The following is a 22,645-nucleotide window of genomic DNA, read 5'->3' as shown; positions in this document are numbered from 1 at the left end:
TTCAAAGGAATTCATCCTACAAACTGATGCATCAGTGCGTTCACAGGAAAGACAAGATGAAGAGCACCGAGTAGTGTTATCTGGGCAGGAAATCTCAGCAACCCAGATAAAAACATTATTCAGTAGTTGAGTAGGAGTGTCTAGCTATTAAGTGGGCTGTTGATAATATTTGTTTGAAAATTTAAGCTAGTGACAGCACATGCACCACTCACTTGGATGAGTCAAAATGAAAAAGGCTCTAAATAAAAAAAATGCATGATGGCATAGTCTGTCATGTGGCCTTTAAAGGATCACTATAGGCACCCAAACCACTTCATCTTAATGAAGTGGTCTGGGTGCCAGGTCCATCTAGGTTTGACTCTTTTTGCTGTAAACATAGCAGTTTCAGAGAAACTGCTATGTTTACCTATAGGTTAATCCAGCCTCTAGTGGCTGTCTCATTGACAGCCGCTAGAGGCGCTTCCGCGCTTCTCACTGTGATTTTCACAGTGAGAAGACGCCAGCGTCCATAGGAAAGCATTGAGAATGCTTTCCTATGAGACTGACTGAATGCGCGCGCGGCTCTTGCCGCGCATGCGCATTCAGCCGATGACGGAAGAAGAGGAAGGAGAGTCCCAGCGCCGAGGGAGCCCGGCGTTGGAAAAGAGGTAAGGGATTAAACTCTTCCTCCCCCTTCAGCGCCATGGGAGTGGGACCCTGAGGGTGGAGGCACCATCAGGGCACTATAGTGCTAGGAAAACGAGTTTGTTTTCCTGGCACTATAGTGGTCCTTTAAGGGGTTGAGAAGGAAGGCTTACATAAGTTACCTGCATAGAAATAGACAGGGGAGACAGAGTCCCAGGAGTATCGAAAGGTGGACCACGTGACTAAGGGGTTTTAGCCCTTCATTAAGAATTAGAAAGATAATGACCATGAAAAAAAATATATATAGTGCTTTAACCCCTTAAGGACACATGACATGTCTGACATGTCATGATTCCCTTTTATTCCAGAAGTTTGGTCCTTAAGGGGTTAAACTATATTTATTTAATACATTTAAAACAAAAGGAGCTTTCCAAGCCAGTGATTTCTTATCATAAACAGTTTATTTATAGTAAGGAAAATCTTCTAGTATTGATCCTCTAATCAAAAGTTGGTATACAATTAGTAACACATAAATGTAGTACATTTTCCCTTCTGTAATATCTTAGTCAAACTGGCAACATTAATCCATTCCTTAGCATGAACACAAGCACGAGAAAAAGTAGCAGTAAGGTTGCATTACACAAATGTCAACACTAGGGGTCTCTGTATCCAAGCATTCACACTAGTAAGCAGTGCCTACACACCTGATGGTCCAGAGGTGTGGGTGAAATGCACGCTGAGTGTGTAACTTTCTTCTTCACACACATATATATATATATATATATATATATATATATATTCTTTACCTCCTCACCAAGACTATACCCTTATAGTCAGATGGCTTGCAAATAAACAGGGAATACACAGCTATTACTCTAGGCTAGGTTATTTGAAGGGAAAAGTTTATGTCTTTTGACCTGGTCTTCCTTCTGCCTTATATTTGATTGTGTGACTTAAATTTATTGACGAATGCTTTCACATGGGTGCAGTGACCCCTAGAGCTAGCATTTGGGTAATTCACCCTAACTTACTTTTTCTCCTGCTAGTGTTGATGCTAAAGTATAGATTCATTTTGGCTGCTGGAAGGATGACATGTGAAAGCATGACCCTATTAGTCAAATTTAGGCACTACAGGAGGGAAAGTTGACAATATATTTATGTGTTACTACTAGGATACCAACTTTGAAATAGTTGATAAATACCAGGAGATCTTTTTTCGTACTGTAAATAAAAGAAATTGTAACTAGAAATCAATAGCTTAGAAAGCTCCCTTTGTTTTAAATTTAGGAAACTTTTTTTTTATATTTTATAGCACTTTATTTTTCATTTTTCCACGACTGTAGTATTTACTGCTCTGTTTAACATGCTAGCAGAAGAACATTGCAAAACACACAAAAAATATGCTTAAAAGACTTTTAAATATATAATCATATCTGTTTTTTAGGTACTCACCGAATCTATTAATATGTAATGCTTATCTTTTGCATCCATAGTTGACAGTTGAGTGAAATAAACATCAATTAGATATTCCATATCCGGGTCCAAACACATTGAAGTATCAAGAATAGCTATCCTGTAAAAGGTGACTAACATTTCAGTTATATAACAAGAATATATCAAAAAAATTGCACAATATTGTAATATCGTATTACATTACATTAAAGTATATTTTAAACATTTTCAGCACTGTATTAAAATCTGAGCTTTAGAGAAAAACTTAAAACATTTTTGAAACATCAATGCATTTTTTTTTTTTAAATTGTGACACATTCCTAATAGAGAATGTAATCGGATTGCTCCAAGCGCCTACATAAATAAAATCCCAACCTGATTCCACAGTTCCTAAAAAAATATGTTAAGACAAATCATATACAATAATACATTCCTGGCTGTCAATCAGTTAAAATACACTGCATGCACTATAACCACTACATTCTTGTTGGTCAAATAATTTATTAACAGTATGACTTTGTACCTGGATGTCCGTGACATCTGATAATGAGAGCTGGAAGTGCTTGCTCTTAGCTATTGCTAGTTGACCTAAGCCCTGCCAGACAGGACGAGAGTGTCAGTGATTCCCAGGCTTAGCTCGTGCAAAGAGCTTCTAGCTCTCATAAAGGCTTTTGACTACTTATATTGAGGTGTGGGGGCACCAGGGCATTGCTAGCACCATAACAACAACAGCACACTGAGTATTCCTTAAAGGGACAGAACAACTACAGCTTAATGTATTTGTTCTAGTGAGTATAGTCAGTCCCTGCACACTTTTTGCTGTAAACACTGACTATTCAGAAAAAAGGCAGTGTTTAAATTGCTCCATAGGAACACCTATTGTGGCCACTCCTCAAACAGCCAGTATAGGTACTTCCTGGGCCAATGCTGCACAGTGTGCAGCACTGCCAAACTTTCCTCATAGAGATGCATTGACCCCACCCCCACACCACCTCCTAGATGATCTGAGCTAATCCAATGCTTTTCCTATGGGAAAGCATGGTATTGGCTGAGATAATCAATTTTAACCATGTCAGTCAAGGAGGTGGTTCAGGGGCTGGAAATAAGGAAAGTTGCCTTACCTTTTAAAGTGGACAAACCACCTAAATGGTGGTTTTAACACGGATATGTATTCCTGACCTTACAGTGTTCCTTTAAAGTTTTTGCTAAATCTATGTCAGCTTCAATGTTCTTCTCAAATGTATTTCTGCACCTCATTATTAGATAGGTTCTGAGAGGAAAAACAGTTTTATGAATGTGTTCTGCTCTAAAAAAATGTGCAAAATGTAGAAGTGGATGCATTACTAATGCAGGGATGGACTGGGACCAAAATTTGGTCTGTGCATTTAAAGACAGAATAGCCCAATACAGTTGGGGTGGGGCCAGAGAGAAGTGTGTTGTGTCATCAGCAATAATATGCACACTTCATAAAGTGGGCCTATCAGGGTGATGCTCCTTCAGGGCAGCTCATGGGGAGAGCCCTGTTTGCTTGTGACATGTCTCTGGTGTCCCCATAAGTGGAATATCAGAAGACAAAAGAGGGACAGTGCTGGGAGAAGGTGTGTATAGGAACGGAAGACTGCTTTTGAATTTGTATGTATTTTGATTCTACTTGCGAGTCTACATGTTTGGAGGGAAGGATGCTTGTGGTGTTGTGTGTGGTAGACTAGCTGTGATGCTCTGTAAGCCTATATGTTGGGAAGCAGTTCTTGAGATTTTCTGTGTGAATATTCTGCTTGTGGAGTTGTGTGTCTCAGTTTTCATGTGGGGGGAGGCTGCTTAAGGAAGTTGTGTGCATGTTAATGGGGCCATTTGCAGCGTAGTGTGTGTGTGTGTGTGTGAAGAGACTTGTTAGTGGTGTAGTTGCGTGGAGAGGGGCTGTAATGTTTATTTATCTGGGTGTTAGGAACTGTAGTGTGTGTGAGGGAAATTCTGGCTGTAGTGTGTGGTGTGTGGGATAGAGGTTGTAGGATGTGAGGGATCGGGGCTGCAGGGTGTGAGGCGGGGGGAGGGAACTGCAGTTTTTGGTTGCATGGGGACTGTAGTGTATTCGGGAGATATAAGATGTAGTATAAGGGAGACAGTGGTTGTAGTTTATGGGAGAGACATGGACTGTAGTATATGGTGGAACAGGGGCTGAAGTATATGGGGGACAGAGTTTGCAGTGTAAGTAGGAGATATGGGCAGTAGTGTATGGAGGGATAGGGACTACAGCCCATGTCTCCACCATACATTGCAGCCTCTGTGGGATAGGGTTTTGATGAACTAACAAGGGCTGTGATGGAGAGTCTATAGTGTTTGAGGGTTATATGGGTTGTAGTTTTTGGAAGAGATATGGGGTGTAGTATATGGGGGATAGAGGCTGGAATGTTTTGGGGATATAAGCTATGGTGGGGGCAATAGGGCTATGATGGGGGAATAAGGGCTGTGATGGGAGGGATAGGGGTTGTAGTGTTTAGGGGAGGTATGGGCTGTAGTGTGGTGGATAAAGGCTGTGGTGAGTAGAGGGATAGTAACTGAAATGTGGGGTATAGGACAGTGATAATAGGGGGGTAGAGGCTGTGTTGCGGTAAGGGCAGTAGTGAGAGATAAAAACTTAGTGGGTTGTGCTGGGGGCTAGTGGCTGTGATGGGGATAGGTTATGTAATATGGATGATAGAAGCAGTAATGTGGGTGATCGGGGCTGTAGAGTTTGGGTGATATATGGGCTGTAGGGCTGCTGTGTGTGTGGAGTGTAGGGACTGTAATTTGGGGCTGTTATGGGGGATACCTATGATGGAGGCGATCGAGGCAGTGTTGGGGGGTATATAGGCTGTGTTGGTTGGTAGATAGGGACTGTGATGTGGGGTGGTGCAGTAGTGGGAGGGATGGGGGCTGTTATGGGGTTAGGGGCAGTAGTGGGGGGATAAGGGCTGTTATGCCGTCATCACCCCACTACTGCACCACCCCACATCACAGTCTCTACCTCCCAACCAACACAGCCTATATACCCCCCAACACTGCCTAGTGAGGGGGATCAGGGTTGTTATGGGGATAGGGGCAGTAGTTGGGTGAGTGAAATATATGTGGGGAAAATATAAATTTAAAAAAATGAAAAAAATAAACAAAAGTTTCTTATCCCTCAGCCTGCACTAATGTAATATGTCTCCTGGTTTCCATGGTGATTATCACACTTTTTGTACTTCAGAGCACGTTTTAGAATAAAACACTTTGCTTATCCCCTAACGTTTGCATATATTAGTACTGTGGTGTATCAACATTTTAGATAAAATTTAATTAGTGAAAAGTTGAAAGTGAAGACATTATTTTGTTGGGATTACAAAGTCCATAGGTAGATTCAACATAATGTACAGAGGGCATGTATCACTAAGCAGTATATCACATTAAACAATATCAATGGAACTAATTCTAAATTGTTTTAAAAGTGGGGATATATGAATATGCTATGTGAACATTTACTAATGAGAATTTTGGTACCATGATTTCATAGACATTAAACATTTTACCTGGTTGTTGCATCCAGATGTAAGGTATAACTTTCATTTAGAGAGTTTCTACTTTTGCATCGATCACTCAATGGACCTTGGGGTTGGTTTATCACAACTTTTGCTGTCCAGTTTTCCAAGGACTTCATAAAGTGCATAGAAGATAAAGGATTGTGTGTATTACAATGTTATAATATAGTTTTAATATACATTTTTTTGTCATTCAAAATCCATATTGATTAAGTTTTATGATCCCATAATCAAAGGATTATGGTTGTCAAACTATTGGGGAAAGATTAGGCCCAGCCATTCCAAATAGAGGGAATTTTAATAATGGAAGGTGTATGTAGCATAGAAAAATCATAGTTAACCTGGGATAACAATAGTTTTTTTTCAGGACTATAAGTTCCCTTCTGTCCACTTCCTTTTGGTGATAAATAAATAAAGTTAGAGAATGCTTACTTACCTACTTTCCAGCAATGGGACTCTTGCTGAGGTCTTTACAATCCTTCTCTAATCCATTGCTTCTCGTAAAGCAATTTGTTTTTCTGCATGTTGATTCATAGAGAAGCAATGGATTGGAGGTACACAGGCATGGCCAAACAGCATTTGATTCCCAGACCAAGATTTACTTGGACTGGAAGAGGAAGTGCTTCTACTTACTGTCAGGAAGAGAGACACTAGAGATGGATTAAAACATTGCAGTTTCTAACAAATGTTTTATATTGCAGTGTCAAAATGATAGAACCACTGGACCCAAACCACTTCATTAAGATGACGTGGTTTTGGTGAATATAGTGGTCTTTTAGCAAGAGTGAAGGGGTTGGCTTCATTGTAAAATTATATATATATTTTTAATTTTCAGGGCCATAGGACATTTCTTATCATGTTATATAACTTTAGGTTTGTTTCTTGCTTATATGAATAGCCTGTGAAGTCAAGTGACCTTAGGATAAACTGTTTGGTTGACTAGAAAATTAATTTTCATGAACACACAAGGCAATGTGCTTTAAAGTGACAATCCTAACCTATAGCATGTTCCTAAACAGGAAGATACAGGTTGGTTTTCATTTAAATCAATCCAGGGTTTAATAAGTGTGTATGTTGAGGTATGTATTTTCAGAATATGACTCAGAAAAAATCTTGCACATTCAAGACACATTCCTTATGGTTGGACATGCATGAGCTTGTATGACTTGAATCTGTGCTTTATGACTGGTGGAATGCAATGGGGTAAGATAACACCTTAGGATGTATTAGGTTGATTTCGTAGACATGACATTACCATACACTGCATACAGTCTTTAACAGGGCTGGACTGGGAACTAAAATCAGCCCTGGAAAAAATTCTATACAAGCCTAATAATAAGTCGCGCCAGCATAGTGTGCTGATATAGAGGTGGGAAAGATAACTTAAAATTGAAAACTATTAATGCAACGAAAGAAAGCACTCATAGGGCTTCAAAATGAACAAAAGAGTGGCTTTATTTTAAGCAGACGTGCATTTGCATAATCAATGTTTCAATCCAACTACCTTCATATACTAAGGAACGTTTGGTAATGGGAATGAAATGGTGAATGTATGCATTTGCACAACTATAAAAACAATGATCTTACTTATTTTGAAGTCCTATGAGTGTGCATATAGGCATAATTATATATGTATAGATTACTAATACACACATTAATATGCATGTGTATATATATATATATAGATGTGTGTGTGTGTGTGTATTACTGTTAGAATCACATCAGTTACGTCTATCTGTACATTGTGTTAGCAAGATTGCTAGCAAAATGTATATCTTGGAAGTAAAATCTTTAATAAGAGGTCTTTCTCTCACCTGTCAGTTAGCTCTTCGGTATAAACTCCTATGCTGAAGAGCTAAGTTACAGGGAGAGCATGAGATACAAGTAAAAACACACACACTATGCAGTTTCTCTTGTGTTTCTCTTAACCCCCTTTTGAATTTCTTGCTGTTTTTTGTGTGTTTCTTATTCCCTACTTTGATTCATTTAGTGTATCTTGTCTCAAATTTTTCTCCTATGTGTCTCTTACAACACCCCTTGTGTGTCTCTTTCAACTCCCCTTGTGTGTCTTTTACTTCATCCCAGCCTCTGTGTGTCTCTTTTTACTCTTCTCCAGCCCTCTGTATGTCTCTTTACCCCAGCCCCTTTTGTGTGTGCCTTAGCCCCAGCCCCTTTGTCTTTCTCCCCTCGTGTGTGTCTTTCTAACTCCAGTCCCTATGTGTGCCTCTTTCTCTCCTCCCAGCCACTCTGTGTGTCTTTCTCCCCCAGCCCAGCTTTGCCCCCCACAAACCTTCTGTGTCACTTTTCCCCCTTCTCTTCTGTATGTCTCTTTGTTCCCCCAACAAACCTTCTGGGTGTCTTTGTCTCCCCCCAGTCCCTCTATGTGTATCTGTCTTCCCCCAGCCCCTCTATGTGTCTCTCTCTCCCCCCAGCCTCTATGTGTGTCTCTTTCTCCCCCTTTCCTTCCAGTGTCTCTCTCCCCCTTTCCTTCCAGTGTCTCTTTTCCCCAATTCTTCCAGTGTCTCTCTTCCCCTCTCCTCCCCATGTATCTGTCTCACTCCTCCCCCTGTGTCTCTCTCCCCCTGTCTCTTTCTCCTTTCTCCCCCTCCCCATCTGTCTCTCCTTCCCCACTCCTTCTGTGTCTCTCTTTTCCCCTGCCCCTTTCTCTTTATACTCTCTCCCCTGTGTCTCTTTATACCACATCCCATGTGTCTCTTTATACCTCCTCCTATGTGTCTCTTTATGCCCCCTCCTATGTGTCTCTTTATGTCCCCTCCCTTGTGTCTCTTTATACCCCATCCGCTGTGTCTCTTTCCCCCCCTCTGTCTCTTTCTCCCCTCTCCCCCTCTGTCTCGTTCCCCCCTCTGTCTCTTTCTCCCCTCTTCCCCACTGTCTCTTTCCCTACTGTCTCTTCCCCCACTGTCTCTTTCTCCCTCCTCCTCTGTGTCTCCCCCCTTCCCTTGTCTTTCTCTCCCCCTTCTGTCTCTGTATCTTTCTCCCCCCTCCCTGTGTCTATTTGTTCACTACCCCCTGACGCTGACCTGCTTGTCTGACAGTCTGAAAGCACAGGAGGACTGAGGAAGGAAGCAAATCTGACTATCATGCTCTCTTGCGGTTCCCACAATTCCCAGCATGGACACATTATATTGTAATCACTACTCTATGATGTGTCCATGCTGGGAATTGTGGGAACCCCAAGAGAGCATGATAGTCAGATCTGCTCCCTCCCTCCCGGCCCGGCGGCACCACCATGATATGCGGCTGGCCTCCTTTGTGTGCCACCGAACCGGCGGCACCTGCATACGTCTGGCGGCCGCGATATTACTAAAAACAGCCGCACGGGTCCCTCGGCCCCTGTGAGGGCAGAATTACAGCGCTGTGGAGCCCCAGGTGTCGCGGCCCAAGTCCGGCCCTTGTCTTTAATGTACATTGTTGTTTTTTCTTATTTTTTGCAGTTGGAAGTTAATTTTATAACATGACAGGAGGCTTCGCATTTGCTTAAGTCTCTCTTTACTAGAACTCCACAACAGCACAGAAAAACAACCAATCAGAAAAAAGTTAGGTACTATAAAACTTCCCTCCCCATGCATGATTTCCTCTTTCTTTGCTGCTCTGCAGTCAGTACAGGTCAGAGTACCACTGCCTCCTGCTTCTAGTGGGTGGCTTTGGGTTTTAATATGATTTATTTATGATTTATATTAATTATGCTTAGTTTTTTTTTAATTACTGTGCCTTTTGGCTCTTCTTTGCTTCCCCTGGTTTTCTTTGAGATAAGATGAGCGGGTGTTGTTTATGTTTCAGAAGTGCGGTGTTCAGTTTGTGCCACGGGAGTGAATCAAGAGGCGCTAGGCATTGTTCCCTTTCTATGAGCACCCACTGCTGGGAGCGTTGTTCCTTCGTCCACTCATAGATCCGAGACAAGTGCACTGCTTTATAGTATTTTTCTACGTCTGGGATGCCCATTCCCCCTGTCTCCCTTGGTTGAATAAAGTGTTTTAGTGGTAATCTAGGTTTGGATTGTGACCAGATAAAGGATGTCAATGTCCCCTTAATTATGGAGAAGAAACTAACTGGCAACTTAATTGGGACTGTTTGTAAAGTATATAGGATGCGTGGTAATATCACCATTTTTATGATGCTTATTCTACAAAACCATCCGTAGCATGGTTTATTCCAGGCCTTCAAATCTTTAGAGATGGCTTCCAAAAGCGGGGTGTAGTTTAAGTCATAAAGTTGTTTTAGTTGGTGTGGCAGGTGTATTCCTAGATATTTTATTGATTTCGTTGCCCACGTAAAATTGAAGTTTTTCTGTATGTACTTATCTGTATCTAGGGTTGTGTGCAGAGGGAGGATCTTGCATTTTGTGAGGTTTGCTTGGAAGTTCGAGACGTCACTGTATGCTCTCATTTCCGTTCGTATATGCAGGATAGATTGCAATGGTTTGGAGATCGTGAAAAGCAAGTCGTCTGCAAAGGCAGAGACTTTGTAATCTATACTTCCTATTGTGATGCCCTGTATTTGTGGGTTATTTCATATTCCCTGTATGAATGGTTCTAGCACAAGGATAAAAAAATCAATGGGGAGAGCGGGCACCCCTGTCTGGTCCCGTTCCTTATATATATCGCTTCTGAGAGCTGGCCATTGATGCGTATTCGGGCAGTAGGTGTGGAATATAGTCTCCCCAACCATTTTAACCACCTGGGTCAAAAACCCAGATGTTCCATCGTGGCTGTCATGAGGGACCAATCTACCCTTTCAAATGCCTTTTCGGCATCAATAGCCAGTAGTACATTCTGAATTTTATTAACTTTTGCCCAATGCATCATGTTGATGATTTTCGTGGTGTTGTTTTTTGCCTCCCTACCTGGTACAAACCCCGCTTGGTCTTGATGTATCAGGTCAGGAAGTAGCGGTTTTAATCGGTTGGCCAGGATCTTGGTGAAGAGTTTTAGATCCATGTTCATTAGGGATATTGGTCTATAACTCCAACAATTTGTAAGGTCCTTGCCTGGTTTGGGCAGTAGTGTTATGGTGGCATTTAATGTCTCTTGTGGAGCCTTGCTCGTGTTGTGTGTAAAATTAAATGCTCGCACAAAAGGTTCTGCTAGGATCTGATGTACAACTTTATAGTATTTGACTGTGTAGCCATCCGGCCCAGGACTCTTTCCCAATGGGATTTGTTTTACTACATTGTGGAACTCTTCAGTGCTGATGGGTTTATCCAGGAATTCCGCCAAGTTACGCGGAATAGTGGTATTAATTCGACTAGCTAGAAATTCCCGTATCTTATCTTTGCCGACATGATTTTCAGCAATTATTGTGTCACTGAGCTATCTGGTAGCTTAATGTGTGATATGAATGTTGATTGTCTTTGTTGTTGTAGAGATTGCGCAAGTAGTTTACCACATTTGCCCCCTTGTGTAAAATATGAGTGTTTGGTCCTTTGTACAGATCTGATAGCCTGTAGGTTGAGCATGGTTTTGAGTTCTGCCCTCTTAGCTAGTAAATTGTTATATGTGTGTTTCGTATTATCCTTATTGTGATTAAGCTCTAGGTTTCTTATGTCCCGAGTTAAGGATGTTATATTAGCTTCTCTAAGCTTTTTCTGAGCTGAGGCTATTTTAATGATTTCTCCTCTGAGGACGCATTTGTGAGCTTTCCATATCACGTCTGGCCTAGTGTCTTGGCTTAAATTGGTCTCGAAGTACCTCTGCGCACTTGTTTTAATTTTTTCTATGACCTCCTCTTTGTTTAAGAGAAGATCGTTCAATTTCCATTGAGGTGCGGCCCTAGTTAGTGAAGGTATTGTTAGATCTAGGGTCAGTGGAGCATGGTCAGACCATGTGATGGGACCGTATGATGCTGTCTTTATCAAATTGAGATAGGTATGGGGTAGTAGCAACATGTCTATTCTAGTATATGTGCCGGATGCTGTGGAGTAGAATCAGTAATCTCTACCAGTGGGGTGTAGTGCCCTCCAACTGTCATATAATCTGGTCTCATGTAGGATATCGAGTATTCGTTTACGGGTGGGCTCTAGATATTCACTGGAGGTAGCGGATGATCTAGTTGGCCTTCTAATGAAATGTTGAGATCCCCCCCACACAACCAATAGACCTTCTTGAAATTCAAATAACTTGTGGAGCATTTTCCTCAGGACCACACTTTGTTTTTTATTAGGACGGTAAATGTTTGCTAGTGTTATGGTAGTATTGCCTAGTTTTCCTTTTTTGAAAATGTATCTACCTGCGTCATCATTGAGTTGTCCCATGAGTGTGAACGGTACTTGTCTCTCAAGCAAAATCACCACTCCCCTTGCTTTAGCTGCAGTGTAATGACTAAAATAACCTGTAGGATATTTACGGTTTCTAAGTGAGGGAGCCTGGTCCCTGCGAAAATGCGTTTCTTGTACAAACATGATGTCTGCTTTATATCTCTGGAAATCTGTGAGTGCAAGTGATCTTTTCTCCGGGGTGTTCAGCCCCTTGGCATTCTGGGAGTGTATACGAAGGGTCAGTTTTGGTTCTGTGTTGGTTGCGTGTGCTGGAGGGTCAGTGGTTCCGGTCTGTGGTTTTACCGTCTGAGTATTCCTATTTGTCATCTTGCCCCCTATTATTGAGGGTTTGCTTGTCACTTACTAATCAACAGTTATAGGTTAACAACAACAATATCAACAATATACAAAAAAAAAAGTTTTTTTCTAAATGAAAGTAGCGAAATGAGGAGGATCAGCGAAGACCAATTGTGCTTCACCTGTAGTCCTCAGACACTTGTCTTCTCGTAGCTAGAAGAGTTACTAAAAGTAATTCTAAATAACACAATTGGTGTTACTTTCTCTTGTTTCGTATTCTGTCCCCGTGCAAGAGGCAGAACAGTTACTATGCGGGTGTGGTGATTGACTAGAACCCGAGGCATGCAATCTGACAATTCTTTGTACAGAATTCGTTGGAGGATCTGGAGGGGGGAGAGGGGGGGAAGGGATGGAGAGAAGGAAAAAAGGGGGGCCCTGGATGGAGGGGGGAAGGGGGAAGAGGGAGGGGAGTGATAGGAAAAAGGGGTGGAAGCACAGGGGATAAGTATAAGATATTCTGTTACTTTTTTCTATCTCCTAAGCTATCCGTCTCCTGCTAGACAACAATGTATATAAGTACTGGTATTTCTCTCTGTGGTGTCGGGGTCAAAAGTGAGCTATATTATTAACATGACTTAAAAAGGCCAACAGTGGACTATTTTTCCTATTTTTATTTTTTTTTAGCACAATGTGATATACAACCTTATAATCGTTTTTCACCCAGCGTAATTGAACCAGTCCTTCCCGAGCTCTGTTTTCCTGGGCTTGGGTACAAGAAATGTGTTGCCCAGGAGGCGTAGTCCATATTGACCCTTGGTGTTGATGTACTCTTTGTCGTGCCAAATCTTTTTCACCGGACCTTATTCATGGATAAGACTTGAGTGGCTTGGAGGTCCCATGTCTTCAATCGTCAGACCTAAAAGTCTGTTAGTTGTGCTGGTTGGAGTCTCCAATGATTTGAAAATCTTGAAAATCTTGAGAATCTTGTTTGGAGTTATATCCTTAAAGTTCAATGTTGCTTCACAGTGGTTGTTTAAACTATGTATGTTCGTGGTGGCTATTTCCAATTATGTGTGCCGGCTCTTGCCCTCAACAAATCTGTTATGTTGTCTCAGACGGTGTAGCCCAGGGAGCAAGAACCATGGCCTAGCAGGTATCATCCCTTTGGTTCACCAACGATCTGCCCCTAGGGGAGACAAGTAGTTGGTCAGCCCTTCTTTTCTTGGCCTGGGTAGTCCATCTTTGTATTTGGGGTAGAATAGATGAATCTTGGTTTGGTTGGGGTGCATACCAGTCCGTGAGGTTAGTGTTCGGCAATTCCAATGCTCGCAGGAAGGGTTTTACATCCAGATGTGAAGCTATTAAATGCATCACTCCCTTGTGATGGACGATCAGTGCGAATTAGTACCCCATCTATATTTCATGTTGCGGTTGCGCAAAAGCTCCGTGATTGGTTTTAGTGCACGTCTCGCTTGTAGTGTGAACCACGATAAATCTGGGAAAATCTGTATGTGATTTTCGTGGTATAAAAGGGGTTGAGATATTTCTCTGAGTGCTTTGAGGATATTGTCCTTCACTGAGAAATAATGGAGCCTGCAGATTACATCCCGTGAGGCTTCTGCTGCCGCTCCTCTAGGTCCATTAATATAGGGTTGTCTACAGGGTCCCCCAAAATAAGATTAAACAATTCCCTCAATGTAGACATAAAATCTTCCCCTTGCATTTCAGGAAGGCCCCTTATTTTCATGTTATTACTCCTGCTCCTATTGTCTAAGTCATCTATTTGCCTCTGCATAGAGGACAGGGTCAGTGCCTGTGTGTCTTATGTGGAGGAATTATTTACAATCTGGGCCTGCATTACATCCTTTTCTTCCTCTAAGTCTGTAACTTTAAGACTTACTTGCTGTATGTCTGCGCCCATTGCATCGATTTTAGACTGCAGAGCTGCTTCTAATCTGCCGATCATATTGGCCATGTCTGCTTTGGATGGCAAGTTCCTTAGCAGTTCTTTTATGTCAGAGTCATTTGCCTGTGTTTGTGTTCCGCAAGAGCCTTCCGACGGTGCCGGGCTTGACGGGGCCGTTTCCGCCGCCATATTGGAATTTGCGGCCTCATCCTCGCGGAGCGCCGCGTCTGAAATACCGTGTAAAAGTGCTGGATTTCACGGTAGGTGTTTTGCTGGATGCCCCCTGAGTGTTGGTATTCTTTTTGGGGTTTCCCATGACTCCTCCAGACCTCCGATGGCGTTGGATTGCACCTCGTTGTTCAGGGAGCTGAATTAGTGCACGTCCATTCAGCTCCGTGTCAGGCCACGCCCCCCGCAACTAACCTTTTAGCTCCTGACCCTTTCATTTGGGTTTACTTGACTTGCTTTTCCGATCTGCTATTTACCTTCTCTCCGAGGTACATATTTCCCTTTATCTAAATTTTTTGTTGTTTCTTTGTTTTCGTGCCTTCCTATTGTCCTATCGCTCGGGTCGTCGAGAGGCCTGACTTGACCTCCTCCGACCTCCCGGGCTCTCGAGGATCACGGAGAATGTCTCCAGCTTTCCTCAGGCTACCGACGGTCATCCTGGATCACGCGCGCGCGAGATCCGGGCGGTCCATTAGTAGTTTCCATCATGGTTTCCGAAGGAAATAAAGAAGAGGTCATCGATGTAACGCTTGTATAGCACCAAGTTTGTCTCCCAGCCACTTCCTTCTCCCACATGGAGAGATTCCCATTGGGCCATGAATAAATTAGCGTAGCTGGGAGCAAACTTTGGGCCCATAGCCGTGCCACAAATTTGAAGGTAGAATTCATTACTGAACCAGAAAAAGTTATTACGTAGGATAAAATGTATTGAATCTAAAATAAACTGAATCTGATTATCTGGATAGGAAGAATTCTCATCCAGACTATGTTTTATGGCTTTAATGCACAATTCATGCTCAATATTGGTATATAAGGCAGCCACATTGTCAGGATCGGGACAGGGATCCAACACGCAGAGTACAAACAGTAGCCAGATACGTATACCGGGCCTTAGAATGGCCGGACTAACGTAAGTAGTACAGTATAGAATGGTCAAAGACAAGCCGAGGTCGAGGGTAACAGAAGACAGGTAAGCGAGAGACAAGCCGAATCAAGGGTAACAGAGATAAGCAGAGTAAGGTAAACAAGCCGGGTCAAAACCAAAAGGGATAATAGAATACACAAGCACTGAGTGACTAGAACAAGCTAGAACCACGACAGGGCAATGAGCTAATGAAAGAAGCTCTGTTAAATACCCTGTTCAGAGCAGTAACCACGCCTCCGAGGCGTCCTGATTGGTCCTGCAGCAATTGAGTGACAGGTCGTTCCGGAGGAGTTTCCTGATGACAACTTCCTGCCTAGATGCTGTAAAAGGCAGTCACTCCCTCGCGGCCGGCCTAGCATGACCGGATAGACCGTGGGAAAGGGAGCCGTCAGGCCGTCTGGATGGAGGAACAGCTAAGTCTCTACCTCTTTTGGAGGTAGAGACCGCAGGTACCCTGACAGTACCCCCCCTCTCAGATACGCCCACCGGGCGGAATACACCTGGGCGAGAAGGGAATCGAGAGTGAAACGCCCTGCGGAGACGGGGAGCATGCACCTCCTCCTGAGGTACCCAACTTCTCTCCTCAGGACCATAACCCTTCCAATCGACCAGATATTGCAGTTTCCCCCGGGAGATTCGAGAATCAACGATGGAATTGACCTCATACTCCTCCTGACCCTCCACCTGAACTGAGCGGGGAGGGGCGATCGTGGAGGAGAACCTGTTACATATTAATGGTTTTAGCAAGGAAACATGAAATTAATTAGGAATGCGTAAGGCATTAGGCAACGCTAAACGATACGCAACTGGGTTAATTTGAGACAGTACCCTGTAAGGTCCAATATATCGAGCAGCAAACTTCATGGACGGCACTTTTAACCGAGTGTTTCTAGTACTTAACCATACTCTATCGCCTGGAACAAACACCGGTGCTGCCCTTCTACGTTTGTCAGCGTGTTTTTTAACCAGCGTAGAATTGTGCAAAAGAATTTGTCGAGTTTGATCCCACAACTCTCTTAAATTGGCAACATGAACATCCACCGACGGTATCCCTTGAGAAGAAGACTCCGAAGGAAGGATGGAAGGATGAAAGCCATAATTCAAGAAAAAAGGGCTAGAATGCGTAGAATCACAAATGAGATTGTTATGTGCAAACTCCGCCCAAGGAATCAAACCGACCCAATCGTCCTGGTGTTCTGAAACGAAACAACGTAAATATTGTTCAACTTTTTGGTTAGTGCGTTCAGCAGCTCCATTGGACTGAGGATGATAGGCAGAGGAGAAATTCAATTTGATGCCTAGTTGGGAGCAGAATGATCTCCAAAAACGGGAAACAAATTGGGAGCCTCTGTCAGAGACAATTTGGGAAGGTATCCCATGCAAACGGAAAATCTCCCTGGCGAATATCTCCGCTAATTCGGGCGAAGATGGGAGTTTAGGTAGGGGAATGAAGTGAGCCATTTTAGTAAATCTGTCTACCACAGTGAGGATGACAGTCTGTTTTTTAGAGATAGGCAAATCAACAATGAAGTCCATTGCCAGGCAGGACCAAGGCTTTTCAGGAACCTCTAAAGGGTGCAGAAATCCGCATGGAAGCGAATGGGGTAGCTTGGTCTTGGTACAAACTTCACATGCCCCAATGAATTCTTTAATATCCTTGCGTAAGTCAGGCCACCAAAAATCTTTAGAGACCAGCGCATAAGTCTTGCGGATGCCAGGATGCCCAGCCACCTTGCTGTTATGGAGACAGCGTAGCACCTCCAGTTGGAGAGCGGCAGGAACGAAGTGTCGATCCCCAGGAGTCTGTTTGGGTGCCAAATGCTGAAACTTCATGATCTCAGAAAGCAATGGAGAGTGAATCCTGAGATTCGTGTTCGCGATGATATTCCCCTTAGGAACTATGGAGGACAGAAGTGGTTCAGTTATAGTGGATGGTTCATATTGACGAGACAAAGCATCGGCTTTAGAGTTCTTAGAACCAGGTCTATACGTAAGTACATAATTAAAGTGAGTGAGGAACAAAGCCCAGCGAGCCTGCCTGGCGGACAAGCGCTTAGCCTCCCCAATATAAGACAAGTTCTTATGATCCGTTAGGATAGTAACAGGGTGTAGTGTCCCTTCCAGTAAATGTCTCCACTCCTTTAACGCCTTAATGACCGCTAACAGTTCCCTCTCCCCGATGTCATATCTGCTCTCAGGCCCAGAATTTTTTTTAGAGAAGAAACCACAAGGGTGTAACGGTTTATCCACCCCTAACCTTTGAGACAGAACAGCCCCAACTCCTGTCTCAGAAGCATCGACCTCGAGCAAGAAAGGCAGAGTCGTATCAGGATGAACTAGAATGGGAGCTGAGGCAAAAAGTTCCTTGAGAGTCTTAAAAGCACGAAGAGCTTCCTCAGACCAGAACTTAGTATCAGCCCCTTGTTTGGTCATATTGGTAATAGGCGCAATGATAGAGGAGTAACCCTTAATGAAGCGCCTATAGTAGTTGGAAAAACCAATAAACCTTTGGATAGCCTTGAGTCCTTTGGGCAAAGGCCAGTCTAAAATAGATTGGAGTTTACCAGGATCCATTTTAAAACCTTCCCCAGAAATCACGTACCCAAGAAAGTCTACCTGAGACTGATCAAAACTGCACTTTTCCAATTTGCAGTATAGACCATGTTGCAGAAGTTTGTGTAACACCTTTCTGACCTGTCTATGGTGAGTCTCAATCTCCTTAGAGTGTATTGGTATGTCGTCCAGGTAAACAATAACACAATCATGCTGAAACTCCCTAAGTACCTCATTAATCAACTCTTGAAATACTGCAGGAGCATTGCATAGTCCAAATGGCATAACAGTGTATTCGTAATGGCCATACCGAGTATTGAATGCCGTCATCCACTCGTGACCTTGCTGGATTCTCACCAAATTGTAAGCCCCTCTGAGATCTAACTTGGTGAAGATTTTGGAGCCCTTAAGACGATCAAATAACTCGGTAATCAGTGGGATAGGATAGGCATTTCTGACCGTTATTTTATTCAAGCCTCGGTAATCGATACAAGGTCTCAGCGTGCCATCCTTCTTCTTAATGAAAAAGAACCCCGCCCCGGCCGGAGAAGAAGACCTCCTGATGAATCCTTTTTCTAAATTCTCCTGAATATACTCCTCTAGAACCGAGTTTTCCTGAACAGACAAAGGATATACATGGCCCCTCGGAGGCATAGTCCCGGGTAGAAGCTTAATTTTACAGTCAAATGACCTGTGTGGCGGCAAAGAATCGGCATTCTTCTTGTCAAACACTGCCCTTAAGTCTAGGTAAAGGTCTGGTATTTGTCTTTCTGTGGACTGAGTAGGATTCTCCTGTATGTTAATATTAGCTAATGGAGAAACCTTGCACAAACACCGATCCTGGCAGCCCTGGCCCCACGAGAGTATCTCCCCTAACTCCCAATCAATAATAGGGTTATGTTCTTTCAACCATGGGTACCCCAGAACTATGGGAACGGAACGAGACGAAATGAGCAGAAGAGATAAATTCTCCACGTGTAGGATACCAACATTTAACTCAATGGGTATGGTCTCACGAAAGATAACAGGGTCTAGTAGTGGTCTACCATCTATGGCCTCAACGGCCAAGGGTGTCTCCCTTAGCTGGGATGGGAAATTGTTTTTACTAGCAAAGGCTTGGTCGATAAAATTCTCAGCAGCACCGAAATCTATCAAAGCCATAGCCCTTACTACTTCCCTCCCGCAAGTTAAGGAAACTGGTAGCAGAAGCCTGTGATCTTTATAATTAGGAGTAGAGGACAAAATAGAAACACCCAAGGCCTGTCCTCTAGAGAGACTTAGGTGCGAGCGTTTCCCGGGCGGTTAGAATACATACACAAACCCTCTCTTCTCCTGTACTGTCTTTCCTCCTCAGAGAGGCGGGTATACCCTATCTGCATAGGTTTAGGAAGCAAAGATACCGTGGAGTCAGGACTTGGAAAAGCGGGGGCTAACCTAAAAGAAGGTCTCCGGTTCCTCTCTCGAGTGTTCTGTCTCTCTCTTAAACGTTCATCTATACGAGAGATGAACGAAATTAAATCCTCTAAATTCTCAGGGAGTTCTCTGGTAGCAACCTCATCAAGGATTACCTCAGATAAGCCATTCAAAAATACATCCATATACGCCTGCTCATTCCACTTGACCTCTGACGCCAGAGACCTGAACTCTAGTGCATAATCCACCAGTGTTCGGTTCTCCTGTCTCAGACGCAACAGTAATCTGGCTGCATTAACCTTTCTACCTGGAGGGTCAAATGTTCTTCTAAAAGCAGCTACAAAGGTGTTATAGTTATAAACTAATGGGTTATCGTTCTCCCATAATGGGTTGGCCCATCTCAGAGCTTTCTCAATAAGTAGGGTGATAATAAATCCTACCTTTGCCCTATCTGTAGGATAAGAGCGAGGTTGCAATTCAAAATGGATACTAATTTGGTTTAAGAAACCACGACACTTCTCAGGAGCCCCACCATAGCGTACTGGGGGGGTAATGCGAGAAGAAGCACCCACTGTGGCTACCTCTAGACCTGAACCGACAGGAGAAACAAGGGTATTACGTATCTCCTCTGGTGGGTTATTGGCACGAGATAATAGAGCCTGTAGCGCAAGCGCCATCTGATCCATTCTGTGATCCATGGCTTCAAACCTAGGATCAGGAGAGGCAAGCTGACTGTTTGTACTCGCAGGATCCATTGGCCCTGTCGTAATGTCAGGATCGGGACAGGGATCCAACACGCAGAGTACAAACAGTAGCCAGATACGTATACCGGACCTTAGAATGGCCGGACTAACGTAAGTAGTACAGTATAGAATGGTCAAAGACAAGCCGAGGTCGAGGGTAACAGAAGACAGGTAAGCGAGAGACAAGCCGAATCAAGGGTAACAGAGATAAGCAGAGTAAGGTAAACAAGCCGGGTCAAAACCAAAAGGGATAATAGAATACACAAGCACTGAGTGACTAGAACAAGCTAGAACCACGACAGGGCAATGAGCTAATGAAAGAAGCTCTGTTAAATACCCTGTTCAGAGCAGTAACCATGCCTCTGAGGCGTCCTGATTGGTCCTGCAGCAATTGAGTGACAGGTCGTTCCGGAGGAGTTTCCTGATGACAACTTCCTGCCTAGATGCTGTAAAAGGCAGTCACTCCCTCGCGGCCGGCCTAGCATGACCGGATAGACCGTAGGAAAGGGAGCCGTCAGGCCGTCTGGATGGAGGAACAGCTAAGTCTCTACCTCTTTCGGAGGTAGAGACCGCAGGTACCCTGACACACATCCACCGTAACTAAAAGCCAGTCTTCTTCCCATTTCATTTTATGTAGTTCCTTCAAAATACTTGTTGTATCTTTTAAATAGGATGGACAGGTTTTCACTAAAGGTTGTAATAAACAATCTACATACTCCGAGAGTCTGCAAGATATATAATTAATGCCCAAAATAATGGGCCTTCCTGGATGTTTAAATCTATTTGCATGTAATTTTGGCAGGAAGTAGAAAATGGGTATTCCTTCAAATTTAATTTCTATATATTCCCTTTCTTTTACACTTAAGGGGAGAAGGGGAATTAGGGGGGGGGGGGGGAAAGAACCAGGAGAGGTATAGAAAATAACAACAGTGCAGTAGAACCTATAGGGATATTAAATTTGTCAAAGAAACAATTAAGAAGTGAACATATTACATTACTTAATAAGGGCCTACAATTTGCCTCTACACAAGGTTTGGATAAGTTCCAATTCTTTGTGGACTTGAACAAGTTCAAAAGAAACCACTGTCTTAAAAAATATTTTAATAAAGATATAGGGACACCCACAGCCTTAACTTTACAGCAAGAGACAGAACAGGAAAGGATAATGCATACCCCTCTGAAAGACAGGTCATTATTCTACCCTAAATGGTTAATGTCTGAGGAAATGACCACTTTTCAAAATATGGTCAACTCAGACATACATAAATTAAAACCTTTAAATAAGTTCCAGTCAAACTTAACCTTAAAGGAACACGCACCATTGAAAGATCTGAGACAGGACACGAATATTATTATTAAGCCAGCCGACAAGGGGGGAGGTGTTGTCATCATGGATTATGAATATTATATGCAAGAAGCAAATAGGCTTCTTGGAGATAGGTCTACATATATTAAACTACCTCAGAATCCCACAAAAGAAATAAAGAAAACATTTCTTGATTTGGTTAATAAAGGTTTTCAAGAGGGAGTGTTAAGTGTAAAAGAAAGGGAATACATAGAAATTAAATTTGAAAGAATACCCATTTTCTACTTCCTCCCAAAATTACATAAAAATAGATTTAAACCTCCGGTATATATTAATTATATATCTTGCAGACTCTCGGAGTATGTACCGTATATACTCGAGTATAAGACGAGTTTTTCAGCACATTTTTTGTGCTGAAAAACCCCAACTCATCTTATACTCGAGTGAGTGTTTGTATTATGGCAACTTACATTGCCATAATACGGACCAGGACCGCCGGGCTCATTACAAGCCGGCGGTCCTGTTGGGGGCTGGCAGAATGCTGTTACTTACCTTTACAGCAGCTCCTGTCAGCTCCCTTCTCTCTCCTCCGGTCTGGTCATCTCCCCTGCAAGTCTCGCGAGAGCCGCGGGGTCACAGCGTTGCCACACACTCCGTGCGGCACTCACACCGCGAGACTTGCTGACAGGGGAGCTGACCGGAACGGAGGTGACAGGAGCTGCTGTAAAGTAAAGTAACAGCATTCTGCCAGCCCCCTCCTACACAGCCATCCACTGGACCACCAGGGAATGAGAGCCCCCCTCCCTGGCCAGCTAACAAGCAGGGAGGGGGGACGAATAAATCTAAATACAAATTTATATAATAATAAAATTAAAATAATATATTAATAATATAAAAAATATATAATAATATAAAAATAAAATATACTATATATATATATATATATATATATATATATATATATATATAAAATATTTAATATTAAAATAATAATAATAATAATTTAAAAAAAATAATAAAAACCCCACCAAGGCTCTGCACCACACACACAAACACACACTGCATTCATACACACACACTGCATTCATACACACACACACACACACACACACACACACACACACACTACATTCATACACACACACTACATTCATACACACACACTGCATTCATAAACACACACACTGCATTCATAAACGCACACACACTGCATTCATACACACACACTGCACTAATAAACACAAACACTGAATTCATACACACACACACTGCATTAATACACACACACTGCACTCATACACACACACTGCACTCATATACACACACACACACACACACACACACTGCACTCATACACACACACACCACAT

General features: G+C 42.9%; 1 protein-coding gene across 1 annotated transcript in view; it reads right to left on the bottom strand.

Annotated features, from left to right (window-relative positions):
- The window catches only part of LAMB4 (laminin subunit beta 4), a 344,917-nt gene that overhangs the window by 220,501 nt on the left and 101,771 nt on the right, over window positions 1-22,645 (bottom strand). The window contains exons 17-18 of the mRNA XM_063448083.1: window positions 5,622-5,743; window positions 2,077-2,197 (exon numbers count right to left, since the gene is read on the bottom strand). Of these exons, the coding sequence (XP_063304153.1) occupies window positions 2,077-2,197; window positions 5,622-5,743 (243 nt within the window). The remainder of the gene's footprint in view (window positions 1-2,076; window positions 2,198-5,621; window positions 5,744-22,645) is intronic.

This window comes from Pelobates fuscus, chromosome 3 (genome assembly GCF_036172605.1).
Source record: "Pelobates fuscus isolate aPelFus1 chromosome 3, aPelFus1.pri, whole genome shotgun sequence".
Lineage (NCBI taxonomy): Eukaryota > Metazoa > Chordata > Amphibia > Anura > Pelobatidae > Pelobates > Pelobates fuscus.
This window is presented reverse-complemented; position numbering and strand designations above follow the sequence as displayed.